Source organism: Amphiura filiformis, chromosome 15 (genome assembly GCF_039555335.1).
Source record: "Amphiura filiformis chromosome 15, Afil_fr2py, whole genome shotgun sequence".
Classification (NCBI taxonomy): Eukaryota; Metazoa; Echinodermata; class Ophiuroidea; order Amphilepidida; family Amphiuridae; genus Amphiura; species Amphiura filiformis.
The window spans coordinates 61,313,526-61,336,182 of NC_092642.1; the positions used below are offsets into that span (position 1 = coordinate 61,313,526).

The window sequence follows — 22,657 nt, forward strand, 5'->3', positions numbered from 1 at the left end:
AACACTCTGTCCTTTCTCGTATAACTGTTGTCATAAAGCATTTTGGATTTCCTCCTCATCAAAATCACTCGTCATTGTCACTGCAAGCCACGGGGCGGAGAGGTCGGTCCGCACTGCGCCGCGAGTCATGCAGATCGTGCGTCTTCACAAACAGGTGGAATGGTTATGCCATTTCAGATTTGTTGTAATCTCCACTGATGCCTACATATTTGCATTAGATTGACCCAAATAGACAGTCTGGTTTTCCTGTTTGGCTCCCCGAGATGTCACATGGATATTTTTGAAGCTTTTCCCATCCTCACTCATCGCTCTATCTCTCTCGCTTCTTTCATCAAATCATATTGCAATTTTATTAAGTATATATCTTTCTCGTTGATGTACTATCTCGGAGTGATCATCCATGCTTCTATTCATACGCTTGTTTCTAGATTTCCGGATAATCTTTAAGAACTTGATGGATTCGAGTCTGTGGGGACTAGTGCTTCCTGGCTAGAAGAAATCAAATTATGATTTGGACAAGTTTATCTACATTTAGCTGAAAGTATAATGTTAGTTGAGTTAAATATATATAAAGCGAAAAAGCTTTTAGACTCCCAAATGTTTTGAACTATAGAAGTTGCTAATGGCATTTTGAAAACAAACTATGTATTCTTTTTTTTCCCCGTTCAAGATTTCTATTTTTTTTAAAGGCTACCTGTACTATACTGTTCCATCTTCTTGTTAGATATTTTGTACAAGTGATGTCTACATCCATACAGGGACGTGCCTCAAACATGCACTATGGACCACAATGGCCTCATCTCAATTGCATAGTTCAATAACCTCAATTAAACAATCATAGAACAAAATTTGACCTCATGTTGCAGAGTATGAGTTTTTGTACCCAAATTTTTTTTCAAATTTTCAGACAAATAGCCCAAATTTGTCTCTTGGTTGCATTCAAAGATATTCAAAAGTTACCCAAAATGTGGTAAAAAACTGCAAATATGCTGTAAAATTTGTAAATTAGTGTAGCGACGGGTCCACATTTTGACTGAACGGCAACTCTTTAAAACCAAACCAAACTTGCCAGAAGAAATAATTTTTCATCAATAAAGAGGTTTGATAAAAGCAAAACTAAAGTCATTGGAGAGACATTTTGACTTGAAATTCTTTGGGACATTATCAGCTTTGAGCAGGTTTAACCCCATGAGAACTACCTGCCGATTGGCCAAAATGAAGTTTTCATTATCAATTGGCCCAATCAGCAACATTGTTAGAATAATTTCAACACACAAAAAAAATTGGGGTGAATTATTTGCAAAGCTCCATTCTGATTAGTGATTAAAGTGAAAATATCATGTAATTGACCAATCAGAGGCAATGTTAGATCGGCATGTTGTGCTTAGGGGGTTAATATGTGTTGTGAACTGCTCAAGCTGCAATAGAATTAAAGGCAAATTGAGTTGTTTTGTACATTATATCTGAAGTAGCTTAAAGGTATTAATGGCGATCAAGGCAGGCATGCATATAAATGATATTATTCGACTAATCTGTCATCTGTGTATTACATTTTAAAAAAATGGCAACTACCCACCATGAAGGAAAAAATCATGATTAGAATTGCAATTATTGCAGTACTTTCAAGCTTCAGTGCCTGTTTAATTCTGTTATTATTTTCACGTTTTCATTCTGTGGCAGTTCTTATTTAATACCATGTAGCCAGCCAGTGTGAAAATTATCTGCTAAGTTTTGTTTGTAGCAGTGTAATAGGCTTAGGCTTATGGATTTGGGATTTTGGCTTTTAAGAAATCCCTGTTGGCTGGAATAGAGGGATAAATATTCATGGCATTTAAAAATAAGTTTATTAAAGTGCAGATTGCTTCCTGGTCTGGGGAGCCCCAGTGGCAAACCAGGCAAAATTTCCAAGGGGAAAAATTGCACAAAGTTGTACCGCTGACCCCAGTGCAGAATTACTGCACTGTGACCAAATATGTGTGACATTTTGTTAAAATGGGGATAATTTTCTTCAAAACCAGACCCTAAAGGAAGAAGCATATTGCAGATCTTATTTATTCCTAGTATTTCAAGCCAGGGAGCAACTTACTCTCCTCTCCCCTTCCTTACCATGGTCAGTACACTATGGGCAAGCCTACTATGATATTTAAAAGTAAAAGCTTATAATTCCAATGCCGAGAAGAGAAAAAAGGTTTTTTGTAACATCTGCAACTAACACTAAAGGTTGTGCTAGATCCTCTGGATGCGTAGAAGAAAGTATCAGCAAATATGGGGGTCATTGCCAAGACATCAAACTTAGTCTTTAGACATGAGAATATGGCTTCACAAAGGCTGGATACATAGGCAATAGACTAGTTGCCAAGTGTGTATATAGAAGCAAAGGTATTTTCAAACTTAGTCCTTGCGCATGAGAATGGGGCACCACAAAGCATTTATGAATGATAATGAACGGTTGAAAAATATTGACGAAGTGACAAGTCGCAAGTGCAGAGATACTGCTGACTCAGTCCACTGGGCTTAGCCAAAGAGGAAGTCCATATTATGGAAACAAGGGCAGTATAATGAAGCCAGGCGTTAAGCCGTAGCTATCCAAGAGGGTGAGTAGAGCTCGAAGACAAACCCCCAAGTCCGGTCCAGGCGATGACAACCCCGGATAAATCCCATGTCATAATCAATAAATTTTGAAGTCTGTTGTTGTTGTGGGATGAAGTCATTTTATTTTGTTTTTCGTACAGTCTTAAGCTTCCCTGGATGACAAGGAGGGAGGGAGAGAGAGAGCAAAAAAAGCGCCAGGACTTTGAATTTATATATTGTAAAGCATAATATATTTGTGCAGGAAAATTTCGCCAGTGACAACATTTTCATGCCTTGGAAAAAATGATAAATTTTGCAAAAAAAACATGAAAATTTTGTGCCAAGATACTATTTTGCTTTATATAATTCAAGATATTTTGGACTTACTCGCTTGAGTGTGTAAAGAGTCTAGGATTGATAAGCTTACGTGTGACACGATATTTTTGATTGATATGCGAGTCTTGTTGAGCATATCTGAGGAGACTATCTCTATGTAGGCAACGGTAATTGCTATGTTATATAAACAGTGCATAGATGCCGATGTTGACTTTGTGTGTTTTTCATAGACTTTATGATATTTATGTATTTAGTGAGTCATGAAGTGAATCAAGAGTCTCTGAAAATACACTTCAGCTATTCATGTTTGACAAAATTAAGATGGCTCCTGCAGCTAATAGGGCTGGAATTATCAATAATGTGTTGTCGCCATAGATCGGGGAATGGATTTTATCGCTTCGTCGTAAAGATTTGGATGAATTATTAACTTTTATGTTTTTGTCCTCTACGCCAATGTGAAAACTGATCTTTTGTGCTGAATATCCTCTCTCACTCGCTACCGTATTAACACACAAAACTGATATGATTGCTCTCGCAGTTTGGAGAGTGTTTCGCATAAAGATCGGACGTTGACAGCAGCGTCAGTTTGGCCGCTCAGTTTACCGAGTCTCAAATGACGGCGCATGAGGTTGCGAGAGCACGGCTCACATGCGTGACTAGACTATAGCGTTTCTTATGTTCACGAAGAGGAGTTGATTTTCTTTGGTCTGTTTGCCCAGTGCCATTCTAGCATTGGCTAGCCTGGGTGTATATTGACACAGCACTGTTGACACTCTAGTCCATATTTGTCTAGCTCTGTGTATTTCTCCAAGTTTATTGAGCCCTGTTTTGCCAATGGAGGCTGCTTTTAACTCGGCCAGTGTAGTTAAATTGTATGTTGACTGTGCAAATACGACGACCGCCAGTGTGCCAGTCACTCAAGCGGACATATTACATGTAGCTATGTAGATGAGGTGTAGGCGTTTTGTTGCAACAATTATTATGACGCATTTGACCAATTATATATATCTCATGAAATAAATAGTACTGCATTAGCTTTGAAAATATGAAGTATAAAGTTTCATAGGTTTGGGATGAAGAAATTGACAGTTTCCCCTTTTCCCCATCAGCCATATTGCATGTATTGGCATATTGCAATTTTTACTGGCGAGAGTTTGACAAATAAGAAGAATTTTTCCGAACAGCTTCTCAAGTCATTATAGCGCAAGATTTCACAAATCCTCTTTAGCAATGCGTTGAACAGGTATAAGATTTTAGCAGAAAAGGCTTTGAGTATTGAAGTAGAAAACTGGCCATTTTTTTCAAGCACCACTGCAGGAAAGAAAGATTGGCAGGTTTTCCGAGAGTGATTTGAAGTGGCGGTTTTTTTTCTTCCCCCAACCTTGGTCAATTTCAACATGCATTTTTGATCAAGTGGCCGTCAATAAACGAGAACGAGGACTTGGCCCTCGCTTATAACATACATGTACACAATCGTCAAGAAGTGTTCTACAGGGTCAAGATAGTCAGTCAATCAATCTTCGGAACGATTTTCCCCCCTCCTTCGCAGATAAAGTCTGATTCTGTTCTCTACAGTATGGCGAGGAAATTGGATGAGTTTCGTATATTATATGAAGTAACACTAGGATCCACAACATGCTCATCTATCAGGGGAACAGTTCTTAAACCCCAATACACTTGTACATTCATTGAATGACCTTTGAAGATTTGGGTACAAAAACTCATACTTTACAACTTGAGGTCAAATTTTGCACAATGATTATGTAATTGAGGTTATTGGACTATGCCATTGGGATGAGGCTGTTGTGGTCTATAGTGTAAATGGCTGTCAGAATAAATTCAAGCAAGAATTACTGAAGTAGATATGAAGTTGGAATGAAGTAGCGTTGTCATAGCTTGCGCTATAGATGAAAGAGTGTGAGTAGTATACTAACGCTGCAATATTGCGCACAATTTTGTATTAGGAGAGACAGAGCTCTCGTCTGGATGCTAACACAACATATTAACAATCCAAATTTTTCGCCATCCCAACTTGATGCCGAGCTTCTGGAGAGGCTCTCCTCGTCGGAAGTGTTTCGAGATTTTCAACGAGGGGAATAATGTTTACTGCAAGCATATTTGTCCACTTGTGCACAATGTTGGAGTGTTGTCTAAGTCGGAAGAAATTGCCCCAGCACGAGAAAACATAGCCTCACCCCCCCTGGGGCCAAGGAAGTAAGACACTCGGAGAAAAAGCCGTAAACAGTACTATTCAAATATGGATACCTTGCAGTGCCTTGCTTGTTATATTGGTTTGCATAGAGAGAGGAAAGCTGAATAAAGATTTGTCTTTGATCTGCGAGAGCCCTTGAGACGGGATAAAAAACGTTTCTCAAGCAAAGCGCAGCTTAACCTAAAAAAATAGAATAGAAATACTCTTGTTTTGTAATCTGTAGTTTTATTTTTCGCGAGGGCACTATAGGTACGGGGAATGAGATTTCTTGTGGTCGATTGTAATTGAGTCTTTGGATTTGCAGTAACGCTTCAAGCCCAGGCAAAGCTTTAATTTGGGACTGAATGGTAAATCTTGCAAGGAATTTTGTCCAATTTATCAATTTTTTTTTGGTTTTGATTAACCTTCAGTGCATTGAATACAGTATGTGAGTGTACTTGAAGGTTAATAATTTCAGACTAGTGTGTTTGCAGATTTTTTTGTTTGCATTTTGTATGGAGCTTCATGTTTACGTATGGGTGAGTGTGAACTATAGAGGGCAGCAGAGTGGGTTTGATCACAGGAGATGATTGGAGACTACATGCTGATTGGAGTGACCAGTTTGGAAGAGGGCAGGGTGGTGGTGTGTTTGTGTTTTATAGAGTATGTTGGAGTGTATGTGCGTAGTGAAAATGTTGATCAATATCAATAATGTTACTATTAGTATTAGAGTGCTTTTGACCTAGTGATTTGGGCTGAAGATTCAATCGGCCAATGAAGTCATGAGCCATGAGCGTTTTCTGAAATCCCTGGTGCAAACACACATTTAAAAACGGCCACATAGCCATAACAACATTAACGAGGCATGTGAATCAACTGCCTGGATACATTGGGTGTGTCACTGGCTGGGGTCACTGGTTGTACAAGGTCAAAGCAATGTAGAATCCCATCAAATAAGTTTCAGTAGTTTCAAAACAGTTTCAAGTTATGGTTGTATTTTTATGTGAAGTATCTTATATTTAGACCATAGACCCAATTTTCCAAGTGAAATAAAGTACCAACATAAAGTTGGGAGTGGCATTGAACTTTCTTTGAAGTCATATAACATTACAATGCTGTGAAAGTGGACATTTTTGCGCTTTATTTATTTTCACGCTTTTCCATTCCAACAAGCTTTTACCGTGAAAATCAGAATATGAGAATATATTCCTTTTGTGTATAGGTCAATGTAAGGAAACTTTAAATTGAAAATTTAAACAGTAAAATAATTGGCATAATAAGTGCTACAAATAATTACGCGAAAATTTCTACTTTTATAGTATTCACTAAGAGCCTAACCCACCTCATCTCCAGTGGCATAGTTCATTAACTTCCATTCACCAAGCATGGCTCAAAGTTTGACCTCATGTTGTGGAGTATGAGTTTTTGTACCCAACATACTCAAAGGTCATACTATACTGCATGTAGAAACCTATTGGGGTTAAGGGAACTGTGTACTGACAGATGAGCATGTTTGAGAACCTAGTGTCTCCTGATGTAGCCTCAACGACAATGTCCATGTTGAATTTTAATGCTCTGCATGCTGGCCAAAAGGCATCAACATAAAAAGTCACAAGTTTTGACATATTTTCTCAAAATATCAGCAGCTTATATCAAGAACCACTGAACCAATACTAGGCTTGTTTGTACTCATTTTAATGCATCTGTCATGCTGATTCCAAATATGATCATGAAAAGGGAGTACATGACAATTTTGAAATTTTTAATTTTTAAAGCAAATTTTGAACTTGTCGTCTGCATGTCGACGCCCGTGGTGGGCGGGTTAAATCACTCAAATGTTGTTCACAGCATGTTGGGGGAATGGAAGTCATTAATCGAATGTTCCGGTGGTCTGTTTACCGTTCATTAGTGTAAAGATCGGATTCTATTATCTGTCCAAATACTTATTAAATCTCTGTTCCATCCTCTTTCTGTATCTTTCCAGAACTCAGTGTCCCCACCGGACCGTGACCGGTCGAGCGCAGACAAACACATAAACAAATACCCCGAACACGGGGAATCGTCGAGCAAACAGAACAGTACACCAAACAACAAGAGGAAAAGAGAAAGAGACGAAAAGGACTCAGGGGTAAGTCAGGCACGCTATTGGAAACATGCGACGGGCGGATTTTGTTACGCAGGCGCTTTATTGAGTTTATAGAATAGCCGGAGAGAGCGAGGTGACTGCATGTCGCTGGCCTGTTAAAATAGCACAGCAACTTTTGTTATCAATGGGAAGTGCTCAACAGAAAGCCGACGTGTTGCATATTATGCGATCGGGAGTTGAGTGTTGCAGAATTGGTCTTGAAACGTGATGCCAAAATTTGATTCTCAAGTTTGATGGCAGTTTTTAGAGAGGTGTGTAGCTGTGATAAAGATTTAGTATTTTGAGCAGATGAGTAACTTATTCTGCTCAATTTTGGACTGATTTTCTGGATTGCATCGCATCATAGTCAGCTCTGTGCATGCAATGCATTGTGGGCCAGTTTTGATATAACTTGAACTCTGACCTGTTGCCAGTGTCAGAAAATTGCTTTAATTATTTATTAATTATTGTAATCATGAATGTTATTATTAAAAATACTTATATTGTATTACAATATTTTCTACTTTTCTTTTTTTTTTTTTTTTTCATTTACAATATTTTATAATAATCACACAAAAAATTCATGATAGGTCAGAGTGCAGCTGTACACAAATTTTGCCAAAACTGTACCACAATGTATTAAGGATATCGTAAATTGATCGTTGTTTGATTTGACATTTTGCACATCACCTAAGTTGATTTTTTTGGCTCAATCAAAGAAACCGCAATCAAGTATATTTTTTTCCGTATTAAAATTCATATTGCAACAAACTGGAAAAGACAGAAGTAAAACGAGGCAAATACTGAAAGCACTCGCAAAGCTGCGAAGCTGCGATATTTGCAGTTATAAGATTCTATTTCTTGGCACGTTTCTCTTCACTAGGCCAAGCAAACACGTTTTGAAAAGTGCACAGATGCTATGGTACTCATAGGAAAACCTCGACACGACCACATAGCTAGGGAGAGTCGCGGTTGGCTCGAGTATTAGACAGTCTCCTATCAAACCTAGATTGCTAGGGAAAGACCACAGGATATCCAAATTTGTGTATGTGTGATCTCTAGATTGGGCGGTGAAAACCGGTCGTCCTGACACTGTCACAACTTTGCACCCTCGTAAATCCCTCTCGAGAAGGCTCAGGATATCTCCCCGGGGAGCAATAGTTAGGGATTAAGCAGTTTGGAAGATTGGAGAGCGCCCAACAAAATTGCTATGTCAAGCTGAGGGAGGAAAGAGGGAATTTGTCATGGGCTTTGACCTGACCCAAGGGACCTTGAAATGCCCAGCTCCTTCTGAGATCAAATTCGCAGGGTTACTGTGTGTTATCATGATAGGCTATACAGGGTCAGTTGTACAGATTTTTTTATTATTAAAAATTTGGTTGACTCAACAGGATATGGGGACGAGTGATTTGAAATGAGACGTGAGGAGACGACGTGAGGGCATGAGCGCACAGCATGAAGATGCGATGCTCGGTCGAGGGTTTTTTCCTGTTGACTCGCACATTGTCTGACATGCACGGGTGAATGCAAGCCTTGTGTGAGATAATCAAGATGTGGTGGTAGTGTTGTTTCTTTTAGCATGGATTGTTGCATCCGAGCGTGTCAAATCCAACTCTGGCAATGAATCACAGGGCCACTCGGGGAAACGGGATGATCAATTATGATAACTTTGACCAAGGTGTCAAAGATGTTATTTATTTATTGACTTTTTCTTCGTCTGTGTCTGTTGGGTCGCATTAATCAGGCGACCAGACAATAGACAGGACAAAGAAGTAGCGGTTGATTCACGTGTGCATCCTTCCCTTTAATGACGACACACATGGGACCTCATAAAGACGCCTGATCAAAAACAGCTTACAAGAAATTCATAGAGATGCATCGATAAGCTTACTTAAATTTCCGGTAATGCTATTGTGATTTAACCCCTGCGAGTATGTCATCATGCCGAGTTTTAAATCATTCTAACATACAGTCATTGGCCTATTGTACTTTTACATAACACGAGTCAAAATATGTAGAGATGCTTGGTGATTTACGAGTTATTTGTGAAATAATCTCCATGGCAACTATAATAATCTTTGCTCATAATCAATGTATATATTTGCATGGTAGCCTCCGTCATCTATTAATTGATCTATTTATACTATGTTGTATGATGTTGATTACAGGACAGCGACGGAGACAAGAGTGACGATAACCTTGTTGTTGATGTGTCAAATGAGGTAAGGAGAATATGCTTTTATTTATGCTTCTATGTATACAAAGATGGACCACAATAGCCTCAATCCAATGGCATAGTCCAATAACCCCAATTACATAATCATAGTGCAAAAGTTGACCTCAAGTTGCAGAGTATGAGTTTTTGTACCCAAATCTTCAAAGGTCAATCAATTAATGTACAAATGTATTAGGGTTTAAGAAGTGTGCCCCTGATAGATTAGCATGTTGTGGATCCTAGTGTATGCAGACAACATGTTCAATATCAACAAAAATGTTACAAGCTTAGCACATTCACAGAATTTGTGGGGGTGGTTGACTGAAATTTTAAATGTTTTTATTGGACTTGATGATGCCTATTCAAGTGACCTCCATTTGAAATTCACACTCCCTGTGTGGAAGATTAAGGTCATGTTTTCCACAGGGGGTGTATGGATTTCAACTGGAATAGCCCAATGTGATCTCATTCTCAGTGGCATAGTTCAATAACCTCCATTCAACAAATATAGCTCAAAAGTTAACCTCAAGTTTTAAAGTATTGAGTTTTTGTTTGCACCTGATACATGCAAAGTTCATGAGCCACATACAAACACATTGCGTATAGAAAACTGCGGCCAGCAGATGAGGTTGTTTTTTGAGATCAAAGTGACAGATTCTTCTTGATGAGCTTATTTAGGTGTCGTCTGCTGGAAAAAAAAGTTGATTTGAAAAATGTTGACTTACGGTTGTTGAACCTATTTGCTTAGTACGAGGCATCAACCCAGACAACGAATTATTCAGTCTATTGCACTAGCCACTTGCTTTGATTTCTAGACCACTGAACAAGATTGCATTATTCATATGACATACCTATGTGGTTAAAAGTGCATGTAACATATTCCGAGATCAGTTTGATATTTTGAGAAGCGAATCCCATGTCCCTCTATGGAATCAAATATATAAGAATTTATGTTCTATATAAAAATGTTGTTCAAAAAATGGTAAAATGATATTGTTATTTTGAGATTTTGATTTTGATATTTTGAATCCCATTTCCCTCCATGGAATAAAATATAGAATTTGTATTCTAAGTAAAAATTTCTATCGAAATGTTTGATTTGTGCATGTTATGCGTTTTTTTAACAAAACAAAAAAGTGCAGAATTATGCAGCGTGGAAATCTGTACTTGTAGCTGCATCATAATAAGCATCCCCCTGGGTGCATATGAAATAAGCAGTCATGTTCTCTATTAAGACCGTCTATGCGACTCCTGCCCGAACTACTTTAAAACAAGCACCATCACCGAGTTGTCGATATCAGGAAACGGTAACTAAATCATAGGTTTTCCTGTACCCAACCGCAACCAGCCGCACGTCGCAGGCAATCAGTAAAGTGTGGCGATGAGGGCAAAGATCCTCATTGAAAAAAACCCACTTGGCTTTGTTTTGTCACTATTTAATATAGGTGAGTCATGGCGCATGGGGACGTCGCAATCCCTGGCATTAATAATCACGGCCTGGTGTGTGATGACACCAAGGTCTGTGGCATTAATCTCCGCTCGGTCCCCCTATTATAGCGGCCGATTAGGTTCTCTGTCGCATAGCATGATTTGTGACATGTGATTAGGTGAGGTGCGAATCGGTGATGACGGACGGTAATTGTAGGGGGAAGATAACGCGATGATGTCATCGGGGAATGGACTGTTCATTCTAATCTTGATTCATGTGCGAGTATTTGGTAACGGGTGTACTTGCATGCTTGCTAATAGCCAAATGTTGTGAGGTTATCTTTCTTCTTTGTTGTGGTAAATGTTGTAGTCACTGGAAAGGTAGAAACAGTCAATTTATGCTTAGTTAGGATAAACTGTATTCACTAAAATCCAGTAAAATAGTGTAGTCGCTATCTGTATGTGTCTAAATATAGACTGCAGGTTGATTTGGATTCGACTAGGATCCACAACATGCTCATCTATCAGGGGCACAGATCTTTGACCCCAGTATATTTGTACATTCATTAAATGACCTTTGAAAATTTGAGTACAAAAACTCATGCTCTGGAACTTGAGGTCAAATTTTGCACTATGGTTGTTTAATTGAGGTTATTGAACTATGTCATTGGGATGAGGCCATTGTGGTCCATAGTGGTCCCTAACTTTCCAGTAATAAGAAACCTTACAAGATTTATAAGCATTTCCTGCCAAACATCCTTTATTAAAACCAAAATTTAAAATATTTCCCCAGAAGTAAAAATCCAAGAAATTAATGTTTGTGAAATAGATGTTTAGCATCTTGCTATAGAAGCCCTTCAATAAAAAGGACATGTTTTAATCCACCCCCATCCCCCAAGTTCCAAGAAATTAAAATGGTTGTGGAATAGATATTCATAGCAATCCTTGGTAAAATGATCAGTTGATTGATTGCTTGCTTGATTGATTGGTTGAGATGTTTTCAATATTAATCTAGGACCCTCCATCACCAAGACCAAATGGCGAGCAGTCATCACCCAGGGAAAATAACACGGACAAACACAGACCAAAGAAGGAACGTCCCAACTCACCAAATAGCATAGCGTCCAGTGCCAGCACCCCAAACTCAAAACACAAAGATGGTTTGAGTGTTAGTGGAATGAATGTAAGTAGACACCATCAACACTGTATAGATACCGCCCAACACTGTAGAGATACCGCTCAATACTGGTATCCCATGAGGCTTTGCAACAATATGGCACCGTACATGAATATGTGATCACAACGACATCCGTAGGGAGCTTAGGTAGAGCCCGAAGTTCTCTGTTTTATGGAAAACTGAGAAATTTCACTGAATTCCAAGTAGAAAACCGAAATGGACTTTTGCAACAACAGGCAAAATTTTAGTTTATTCAGGTTTAATTTCCATTGTACATTCAACAGAATGCACAAACCTATACATTTAGTGAAATTTACTTCAAATTTGTCATTACTTGCCTTTAGTGGTCATATATTTGCAGTTTTAGGACTTTTATGTCAATATTGTTGACATTTATTTTTCTGTTTTTGTTAATATGAAAAAAAATGGTATTTCCCTAAATTGGTTTTATTATGGTTATTTTTAGAAAACGGAAAACAACACAGAATTTAACATTTGCAAAATGGAGAATTTTGGTCTCTAGGCTCAGGCATGAGCCTCCCTTCCTGGTAAAACTTCCCAAATCAATGCAAAATTTTTGATCATTTTTTGAGTAATAAAACCATCTTCCTTGATGTTAATGTGGCCATTTTTAAAATCCTGGATCTGTTACTAAAGATCCAAACAAATGTTACTTGTGAGATCTTGACCTACAAATGAGAGGTTGAGAGTTTTGTGAAAAAATTCCTCATGAGACCATTCTCCTAAATTGTAATTTGTACAAATCATATAAACATTGACAGCATTGCTCATCTCGCCCCTAAGTAGATGTGTTAAGTAGGTATAGTGCAGCACAGTAACAACAACATAATGAAAACATGTCGTTAACGCCTTCCTCAATGGATGTTACCTAGCAGTGGTGCTCTACTAACATGTATACTTGATTTGTCAATTGCGATGTTTTCTGCGCAGTGTGTCAACGTTATTTCCTGTGTGCCAGCATTCATACAAATTGATGTTTCCTGCAACATTATAGTAATGATAACGCACAGTAATGTGCTATGTGCTATTATAGCTAACATCTTAAGGCAGGTGGAATCCATGCTAATATTTCATCTTAATCAGGCAGGTGGGATGTTTATACTAGGCCAGGGTCCTTTGCAAGTGCCTTATTTTTTCTCGATATTTGCCAGTTTTAGCTAACAGTGTGTGGTTCAAAGGAAGCATTGACAGAGCAGTTCTTTTAGGTGTGAACCAAAGCCTTGGTTATTAAATTAATCAGTTCCAATGTTTATACTAGGCCAGGGTCCTTTGTTTGGCACTCCCTGAATTTGGTTAATATTTCAAAACATAAGTTTTGTGCATTTTTTTCCCTCGGGACGGAAATTACACCCCTTATATGAAGCCTTGGAATCGGCTTTACCAGCCCTCTTATGTTTTGGCTTTATTTATCCAGTGTTCGCACACTTTTTGAAACTCTATTTAAACTAGTGTTCGCACACTTGTTTGGAAACACTATTTAATGGAAGCTACACAATGTTAGTAAAGCTACACTCTCTCACCATATCCTTTGCAGTGATTTTAAAATGAAACAATTTCTTATTTAACTAGCAACAAAAGGATAGCAAGCCACCAACATCACCAGGCGCAAAGTCAGAAAGCCCAACAAGTGGGGGCGCCGCAACACCAGGGTCAAGCAGCAGCGTGCCCGGTATCAAACCTCCCGTTGGCAAAGTGCCACCTTTAGGTAAGTAACACGAGGGCACTGTTTTATTAGTGATCCTGTCGCCTTCTCTAGATTACTGTAAGACAAATAAGCCCTGCATTGAACTTAAACTAAACGTGTAGTCTGTGATAGAGTCTAGCATCTGTAATCATGTTAATTATACTGCAATCATGTTAATTATACTACTTGGTGGTGTGATTGTCAAGTCCAAGTGCCAGTCATCGGAGGTATACAAACAAACACAAATTATGATATTTTATTTCATTTCATTTTTATAATGGATTGTTCAAAATGTACTTAACATGCTTAAGTACCGTGTTATTTCCTTTACATCATCTAAATAAGGGTTGTGTTTAAATAAGCATTTTACAGCAAATATTTACTGATAGCAGATTCAATCCAATATGTACATAAAGGCAATATGTTGATGTTTTAACCATCCTCAACTGTGCATACATCATAGATTAAAGTGGCACAGATGGCGCACCAACAGGCGAAGTCCTGTGCTTTGTATGCAGTGAAAATCTTGCATATTCATGAGGGCCGATCCTTTGATAAGCATGTGTCTATAAAAAGTCAGGCACAAAGTGTTGTGTACCTATCATAGAGTCGTATAAAGGGTTTATTAGGCTTTAAAATATGCTGTAACCGACAAAGTGGGTGTAGCGTTTTTGTGCATGCGCTTCATGGAATGATTGGCTCTGCTTGAACAGATGATGCTGGACTTTGCCATTTGTTGGATCATCTGTAGTTTGTTAGTCTATGGCATACACACACCTGTTGAGAATCCCTGCTTTAACCCCTATGAGAACTACCTGCAGATTGGTCAAAAATAAGTTTTCATTATCAATTGGACCAATCAACAACATTGTTACAATAATTTCACCACTAAAAAAAATTGAGGTGAATTATTTGCAAAACAACATTCTAATTGGTGATGAAAGTGAAGATATCATGTAATTGACCAATCAGAGGCAATGTTAGATCGGCAGGTAGTGCTCAGGGGTTAAGGTCAGTAGAGATGGATTAGTGTGATTGATACAATGCATTATGCAATAATTAGTAATTCTATGTGTACATTTTATCCCATCCAGGGAGCTATCCCTTCATGCCAGGTCAAGGGTTACCGCCGCACGGTGACCTCCCTCACCCCTATGTAGCAGCTGCTGGCTTGCATAATAATATCTCCCCAGGCGGATATAGAGGCCCAATGGTAAGTTTGTTTGTTTGTTTGTTTGTTTGTATGTCTGCCTGTCTTCAGTTTGCACACGTATCTGTGATGAAATTGTATTAGTGCAACTTTTTAATTTTGTTATGAAATATTCAGCTAAATTTGATTTCTTTGCGCTTGAACAATTCAACAATTGAATCAAAACAATGCAAATTTGTGTCCCAGATTTGAAAAAGCAGCTATTGAAAACATTTTCAATTTACATTATTTCTTATTTTTATCATATCATATGTGCACTGCTGGTTTTTGTGACTCCTGATTTAATAAAATCAAAAGCTTTGGAACAATATTATTTCACGTCGAACACAACTCATACGATCTTAAAATAAAACATTTAGCAGAAACGAAAGAACTGGATTTTGATACAATAGGGCTATTAACACGTCACGTTGGCGGCTTAAATTAATTAATTCCTGTTTTCACACCAGCACTTACCAAACAAGTGTCAGATGACTTCCGTTTGAGATATCTCATGCCATGTCTGAAACTCATCTTCATAAAAAAATAAAATTAAGAGCAACATCATGATAATTTGTCACTAGATTTATTTGACACCTTTCCCTAGCGTTGATAATCCATGTTTATCCAGCTCAAGTGCGTAGACGCCTAGAAATAAAATATTGTGTCACTAATTTAATTAGCACAGAAAAAAAATGATGTTAGTAATGTTTTGCGAGTGGGATTTGGATTATGATTTTGGCTGCGCATGTGAACAACACATCTTACTTGTTTTTGTAAGATTTTGGCTGATGTTTCACAGGGCTTTGTTGCTCTTTACTTTTCATGTGTGACAGTTGGGTTATTCCAGTTGAAATCCATACACCCCCTTTGGAAGACATGGACCTTAATCTCCCACACAGGGAGTGTGTGAATTTCAAATGGGTTTACCTGAATGGGTGACTCAATTTGAAATATACACCCCCTGTGTGGAAGATTAATAAAGTTGTGTCTTCCTTAGGCATGATAGGGATGTATGAATTTCAATCAGAATGCCCCAATGGTGTTGAGCTGGTAATTTATTTGAAGGAAGCACGCTATACAATCTTGATTATTTTGCTTGATGCAAAGAAACACTGTAAATTCTGCTTTTCTTGTTTTTGCAGTCTTGATTTTTATTTTAAGTGTGTAAACCTGGATCAACATTAGTGTTGTCTTCTTTTTTTCAGTTTTTCATTGTTTTTGACAAAGCTAAGCAATATTTTGAAACTTGTCAAATTTGGTCAGTTTGACCTGTATCGTTAGCAATTTGAAAATACATGGTACAAGCACTGACCTTTTCCTGTGCATGTACCATGTGTGTTTGTATGTTAACTGTACAAAAGGTCAAACTGTAAAGGTCAATAACACGTCATCAGGTTTACATTGTATTGATCACGCTGCCACATTCTCATATCTGCAGTCACTTGTCAGTGACCCTTCAATGCATGTGCACTTTTATGCTATTCTGATGTATTCTGGTTACCGAAAAGGTCAATTGTTTTTACTATATTGATGTATAGGGGGTCAATGAATTGTGCCTGGATAATGATGATGTGGGAGAAGTGAAAATTGGTCACTACCCTCATAACATGCCCATTTAAGCTACTTTGAGCTCATGTGGTCATGTTGGAGGGACATACATTTGTCTTACATACTAGTACATTAATAAGGCCTGTATCTTTTTTTCCACCTACACGTAACCTGTAATCCCAGATCTTCCTCATTTTAGTCCATCACATTATAAACACTACCTGCCGATCTAACATTGCCTCTGATTGGTCAATTACATGATATCTTCAGTTTAATCACCAATCAGAATGGAGCTTTGGAAATAATTCACCCCAATTTTTTTGTGTGGTGAAATTATTCTAACAATGTTGCTGATTGGTTCAATTATAATGAAAACTTCTTTTTGGCCAATCGGCAGGTAGTTCTCATAGGATTAGAAGGACAGTAAAATGGAGGATAATCAATGAGCTAGATTGTTTCTCTGTATACTAGAAGAGCAATTTAGCTGATTAATTCCAATAGGTTGTTTTTATCAAGCCTGAGGAATTCGGAAGACATACGATTACACGTTATCAGTGGATAAAAATACAAGCTTATAGTAAAAGACAGAAAAAGAAATAGTGCGGGTCTGACTTCACTGTCAATCAAACTACCCAAAGCCTGTGATTGGTTAGCGTAACTAGTGCATCACTGTCTCTAGTTACGCTACGGTAATCATTGCCTGTAGAGAGTCTGATTGACAATGAACATGGACCATGTATTATTTTCTCTTTCTGTCTCCAATTATTAAATGTACAGTTATGTAATACAGATGTCCGAGTGATCAAACTTTAAAAAAACAAAAAAACAACCATTTTTATTGAAGATGTGCCTCCAAGTCCAAAGAGCACAGCTTTTTTGAGCTATGGATGTGTATTTTTTTATTTGTGTTTTTTTGTTTTGCAGTTCCCCAATCATGTCCAGGTTCCATTTGACCCTCCTTCACACACCCGCATTTCAGGGCTGGCCGGTATCGCTGGAGGAAAGCCGTAAGTTGTCCGCTTCTTCTCTTCACCATCATCATGCTCTCTCTGCTGCCGCCATGGTCCAGGGCAGAATGCCCCGCCTACCCGGCCCGGCCGCTGCCACTGGACAAGGCTGTCTTATGCAGTGAAATCACATTACAAATCGTATAAAACCAAGCGTTTGGGGAATAGTGCTGGGACGTTATACCACCAATCAAGAAACCTATCACTCACTCTGTCATCACGCATCTGTCCGTCCGTCTGTTCGCCAACCACCCATGTTTGGATCACCCCGGATGTATGGCCATTATTTGGTTCAATTCCTCAATCACTTTTGGTCTGGGCTACTGGGATTTGAACCCAAGTCCTGTTATGAATATATGAAGTAACTATGGTAGTCAATGGATGCACAGTTGTCTTTTTTTTCTGTTTTATTTATTTATTTTTTATCACTTTAATATCTATTATCTTCAATGCATGAATGGTGGTCAGTGGTCCATATTTTTTTTACAAATACTTTTTTTTTCCAGTAACCATTACGCATTAATCGGCATAATTGAAAGGAAATAATAAAATCTTCCAAATTTGCATGCATTTACTTTCTAGATGCATATTCAGTACAGAATTGTGCATGCACGGAATACCAAAGTCACACACATACAAACAAACACAAGATATTAATTTTAATATCATTTATGACCAAAACTTGATAGTGAAAGAGACGATTCGTCCACTGCAAAATTATCGAACCTTGAACGGTTTTGAATGGAACAATAAATAGATGGATTACTGTATAAACAATACCAACTGTTTTAAGGGAACCAAAGTTTTAGAGCATCTTTGGGTGTTTCTAGTATGTTTTTTGCCTTGTGTTGCATGCATCACAGTGACGATTTCTTTTTGTGATTATTTTGTGGTGGTGGCCATGGTGGTGGGTTTCTTAAGCTTCCTCGAAATTGGGATTTTTTTTTTTTGCTTGTTCTTTGAATCCAAGCATGATCAAAAGAACTAAAATACAATGTGAAAATTAAAAAAAATTAAAACAAAAAGAAAAACCCACTGTTTTGCTTGTTGACTTTGCACATGCATGCTGACAAACGCACAAACATTTTCTGTTGTTTATGACATAAAATACATGATAATGATATTACGTGAAAACCTTTCTACTGAGGTAGTTGGCCCTGTACGATAATTTACTTAAGCCATCAATTAATAATATACTACTTGTTGGGATTTTGTCATTGAGAGTAAGAATGGTAAATTAAGCTGGCCACCATGCATTGCGTGAAACTTTTTTTTTTTTGGTTAAATTGGAGAAAAGGCAATGAATTATAACTTACAAAAGATAACCGAGCCTCCATTTTGCACAGATATTGAAGTCTTTGTATTACTAGCCATAATGTGGCCACACCAAACGGCATCTCCTTTTTATGTGGCTGAAGAGATCTTAAACAGAGAAGAAGTGATTGAGGACTGGGGTTCACAAACATGGGTCAGTTTGGTATGGTCTGAACACATTTTTTTGATTGACATTTGAGGTACAGTCCGACCTCCCTTATCCGAACCTCTTTTTAATACGGATCTCTCTGTTATGCGGTGGTATAATACGAATACAAGCTTTTAATGGTTTGACACGTTGGTTTAATGCTCTAGGTTTATGATCATACAGCACTCAAATACTACCTTTATAGTGTTTGGGTGATCTGTTGTTGCCCCAATATAAGCACTTCAGACATTTAGGGCAGAATTGATCTTGTCTGGAAATCCCACAAGTCTTTGCGAGTACACCTGAGATGTTGTCATTTGACGTCACATTGTCTGACACCAATGCGCACATAGTTTAGCGAACATCGGCATGACATCAAATGATAAAATCTCAGGTGTACTCACAAAGGCTTATGGGATTTACCGAAAAGGTCAATTGGAAATAATTCACTTATCCAAATGTTTCACTTATCCAGCCAATGCTGGCTCCATCATGGCCAGATAAAGGAGGTTGGACTGAACATGATATTACTTCCACACCAAATTAAACAAAAAAAGCAGACCCGTATTCTCAAAAGAAGATTAAATGAAGTTCAGGACTAAAGTGAGTGGTATTTTGAATAAGTTTGGAATTCAAATTTGATGACATCAGGCTATTCCAGTTGAAATCCTTACACCCCTTATGGAAGGCATGACTATAATCTTTCACACAGGGAATGTGAATTACTAAATGGGGTTACCTGAATGGGTGATTCCATTTGAAATCTACACTCCCCTGTGTGGGAGATTAATGTCATGTCTTCCATAGGGGGTGTATGAATTTCAACTGGAAAAGCCAATTATCAAGTGTGAAATGTTCATTTTAATTGCTCTTGAGTATCAACTTGTTTTTGTCTTCAAATTTGCGAGAAATATCTGGCTGATCAAAGACAATGCAGTTCCTATGTTGGACTTGCATACCATCCATTTTTAGTCCAGGACCTAAAAGTTACTTCTAATTTTGAGAATATTGACCATTGCGTAAATGACAGGGTGACGTAATTTTTGCACTATAAAAGGTTTGAAATAAGAACCACATTATTTACTGGCGTTGTCTATAAAAACAATCACCATAAATTTTTGGCTGAAATAATTCTGATAGCTCGGCACTATTCTTAATGTTGTGGTTTTTTACAGTTCGTATATGCAACATGCAGCCATTTTGTTTTTTGCAGTTTGAATTCAGTATGTCTTGTTGCATTCCCGTCATTTTATTTTTTCATTTGTTCAGTGATCCTTCAAGAGTTTCTAGAAACACCTTTCGATTTATAAACTATAGCTTTTGTTGACAAACATACAAATTGTCAACAAAGATACAAATAGCCAGGACAATTTTCAGGGGAGGGTGCAAAGGGGTGGGCAAGGATACTTCCAGAGGGGGACTTGACGAAAAATGGGCTTAAAATCACCTAGAAAGGCCTAAAAATCTTTGAATATCAGGCTGACCAGCATCCCACAGGGGGGAGGGACAAGACTACCCTCCTCCCCCTGGCTATGCCACTGATGCAAATTTATCAGACATTCGAACTGCGAAATAAAATCCAAGCATGTTGCAAATAAGAAATGTGAATGTAAGATTAGATAGTAGATTTAAGGAACTGGCCTGAGGCTGAAGTAAGGTAAGATTAATACACACTAGGATCCACAACATGCTCATCTATCAGAGCACAGTTCTTTAACCCTAATACATTTGTACATTCATTGAATGACCTTTGAAAATTTGGGTACAAAAACTCATACTCTGCAACCTGAGGTCAATTTTTTCACTATGATTGTTTAATTGAGGTTATTGAACTGTGCCATTGGGATGAGGCCATTGTGGTCCATAGTGATAACCATTTTATTGTTGCATTCCCAGGGGGTACTTAATGGGAAGGTGAATACATGGAATGTGCAGCAGATTTTGGGTTCTTGGGTTTAGATTTGGGGGTGTAAAATGTCAAAAAAACAAGGCTTTTTCAAAATTTGATCAAAAAACCGGGGGAAAAATTTTGGGTGCTAATTTTCATTTGTTTTGTTGACAAAATGACATTATGAACAGAAATAATTTCAGCGCTCTGTAAATTTGAGGTGTACATTTCAAAAACAGTTATAGATTCAAAATGACTGTATCAACAGAAATACTAAGTCCGGAAAAATAGTATAATTTTGGGTCTCTTTTTTCATCAATGTAAATTTTCGGGGTATGCCATGCCCCAATCTATAATTGAGAACCCCCCGGGATTGTATCATCCTATAGATTAAAAAAACAAAAAGTTGTGGTTATAAAAACGATGACAAATAAATCTTGCACCAATTGATGCTGGTTGTTGACATGGTATTTGCATAAGTAAATTTGCACATGTATTATTGATGGTGTTTGTTCGAAATTTGTTGACATGCTTTTAAGTAAATTTGCATGTGCAGTCGCAAACAGATTTATTCAGTTTCTTAAAACAAGTTGACATTGTGAGATCATGAAATTAATTTGTCTATTGAGAAATGAGATGTTTATTTAGAGCTTTCATGCTGTTTTTTCTTTTCCAAATCGTAACCATGGTAACATTTGTTTTTCTACAAATCGAAGACATATTATTCATAAGCTGAAAATCTGTTTAGTATCTTAAAAATAGTAAAAACGTTCTAAAAGAGTAAAGTTGTAATAAACCATTGACAAGTGGATGCTATTTGTTTTGAATTTATTTGGCATATAATTTTTACAAGGAAATTTGCATATATGCAAATGAGTTTGTCAAAATATAGGCATCATATCAATGATTGACATGTAGTGGTGCAATGTGTATACTATTTTGTCAGAATTTCAGACTGTTTAAAAGCAAGTATAATAAATTGGTGAAGTTGAAACGAAAGCTTACAGATATTAGTGAACCAAAAAGTGTACTAAAATGAAATTGGAAAAACAACTCGCTTTGTTGATCCAAGACGTAATGTTGGATCCAGTTACTTGATGCGGAAGGTTACATTCTTAATGGTACATGTATTTTCCAATATAAATTAAGAGCCAGTGTGCATGACATTCCTGGTAGTCTTTCTAGTAACTCATTAAAGGGGTGGGGGATGGGTGGGTTGATGTGGGTGGGGGTGCACATTTCATGCTGATAAAAATGTAAGAATATTAGTGAACCAGGTACTTTGAATCAACTTTTCATCTAAAATTGTCATGGCTAGCCCTGAGAAAGTATTCAATGTCTTTGTTTAAGCTAACTGGGTATATGACCATGTTTTCTATGACCTTGATGTTAACCTATGAGTTTGCAGTTATGTATACATATAAACTCACTTTAAGTGTCGGCGTGGTGACAAAAATCTAGAATTATCACCCTAGTCTTTGTAAATTAGCATACGTGAAGTGGCTGTAATCCGAGTGCTCTTTGGTGAGAGAAAATCGGGCTTATATATGCCATAATTTGCATACCGCAACGCAAATGACAATAATTTGCATAAACAAGATGTTTATCTGCACTGATACAGATTGCTAAATTATTCCAAAGAAAACTAGGAATGTTTATTCACTTTGGAAGATAAGCTCCTCAAAAATGTAAATTTTTTTTCTTAAACCATATAATTTACATTTTCTGCAGGCAATGTGGGTTAAACTTCAGATGTTTTTTAGTATTTTTGTTGAAATGTGGGATTTGTTGTAAAACACTACCAAATTTGAT

At 37.6% G+C, this 22,657-nt stretch overlaps 1 protein-coding gene across 4 annotated transcripts in view; it reads left to right on the forward strand.

Annotated features, from left to right (window-relative positions):
- LOC140171915 (transducin-like enhancer protein 4) overlaps positions 1-22,657 on the forward strand; it is a 74,603-nt gene that overhangs the window by 38,944 nt on the left and 13,002 nt on the right. For all 4 annotated transcript variants that reach the window (XM_072195259.1, XM_072195260.1, XM_072195261.1 and 1 more), the window contains 6 exons: positions 7,083-7,226; positions 9,392-9,445; positions 11,882-12,049; positions 13,634-13,769; positions 14,843-14,961; positions 17,413-17,495. In XM_072195259.1, coding sequence (XP_072051360.1) covers positions 7,083-7,226; positions 9,392-9,445; positions 11,882-12,049; positions 13,634-13,769; positions 14,843-14,961; positions 17,413-17,495 — 704 coding nt within the window. The remainder of the gene's footprint in view (positions 1-7,082; positions 7,227-9,391; positions 9,446-11,881; positions 12,050-13,633; positions 13,770-14,842; positions 14,962-17,412; positions 17,496-22,657) is intronic.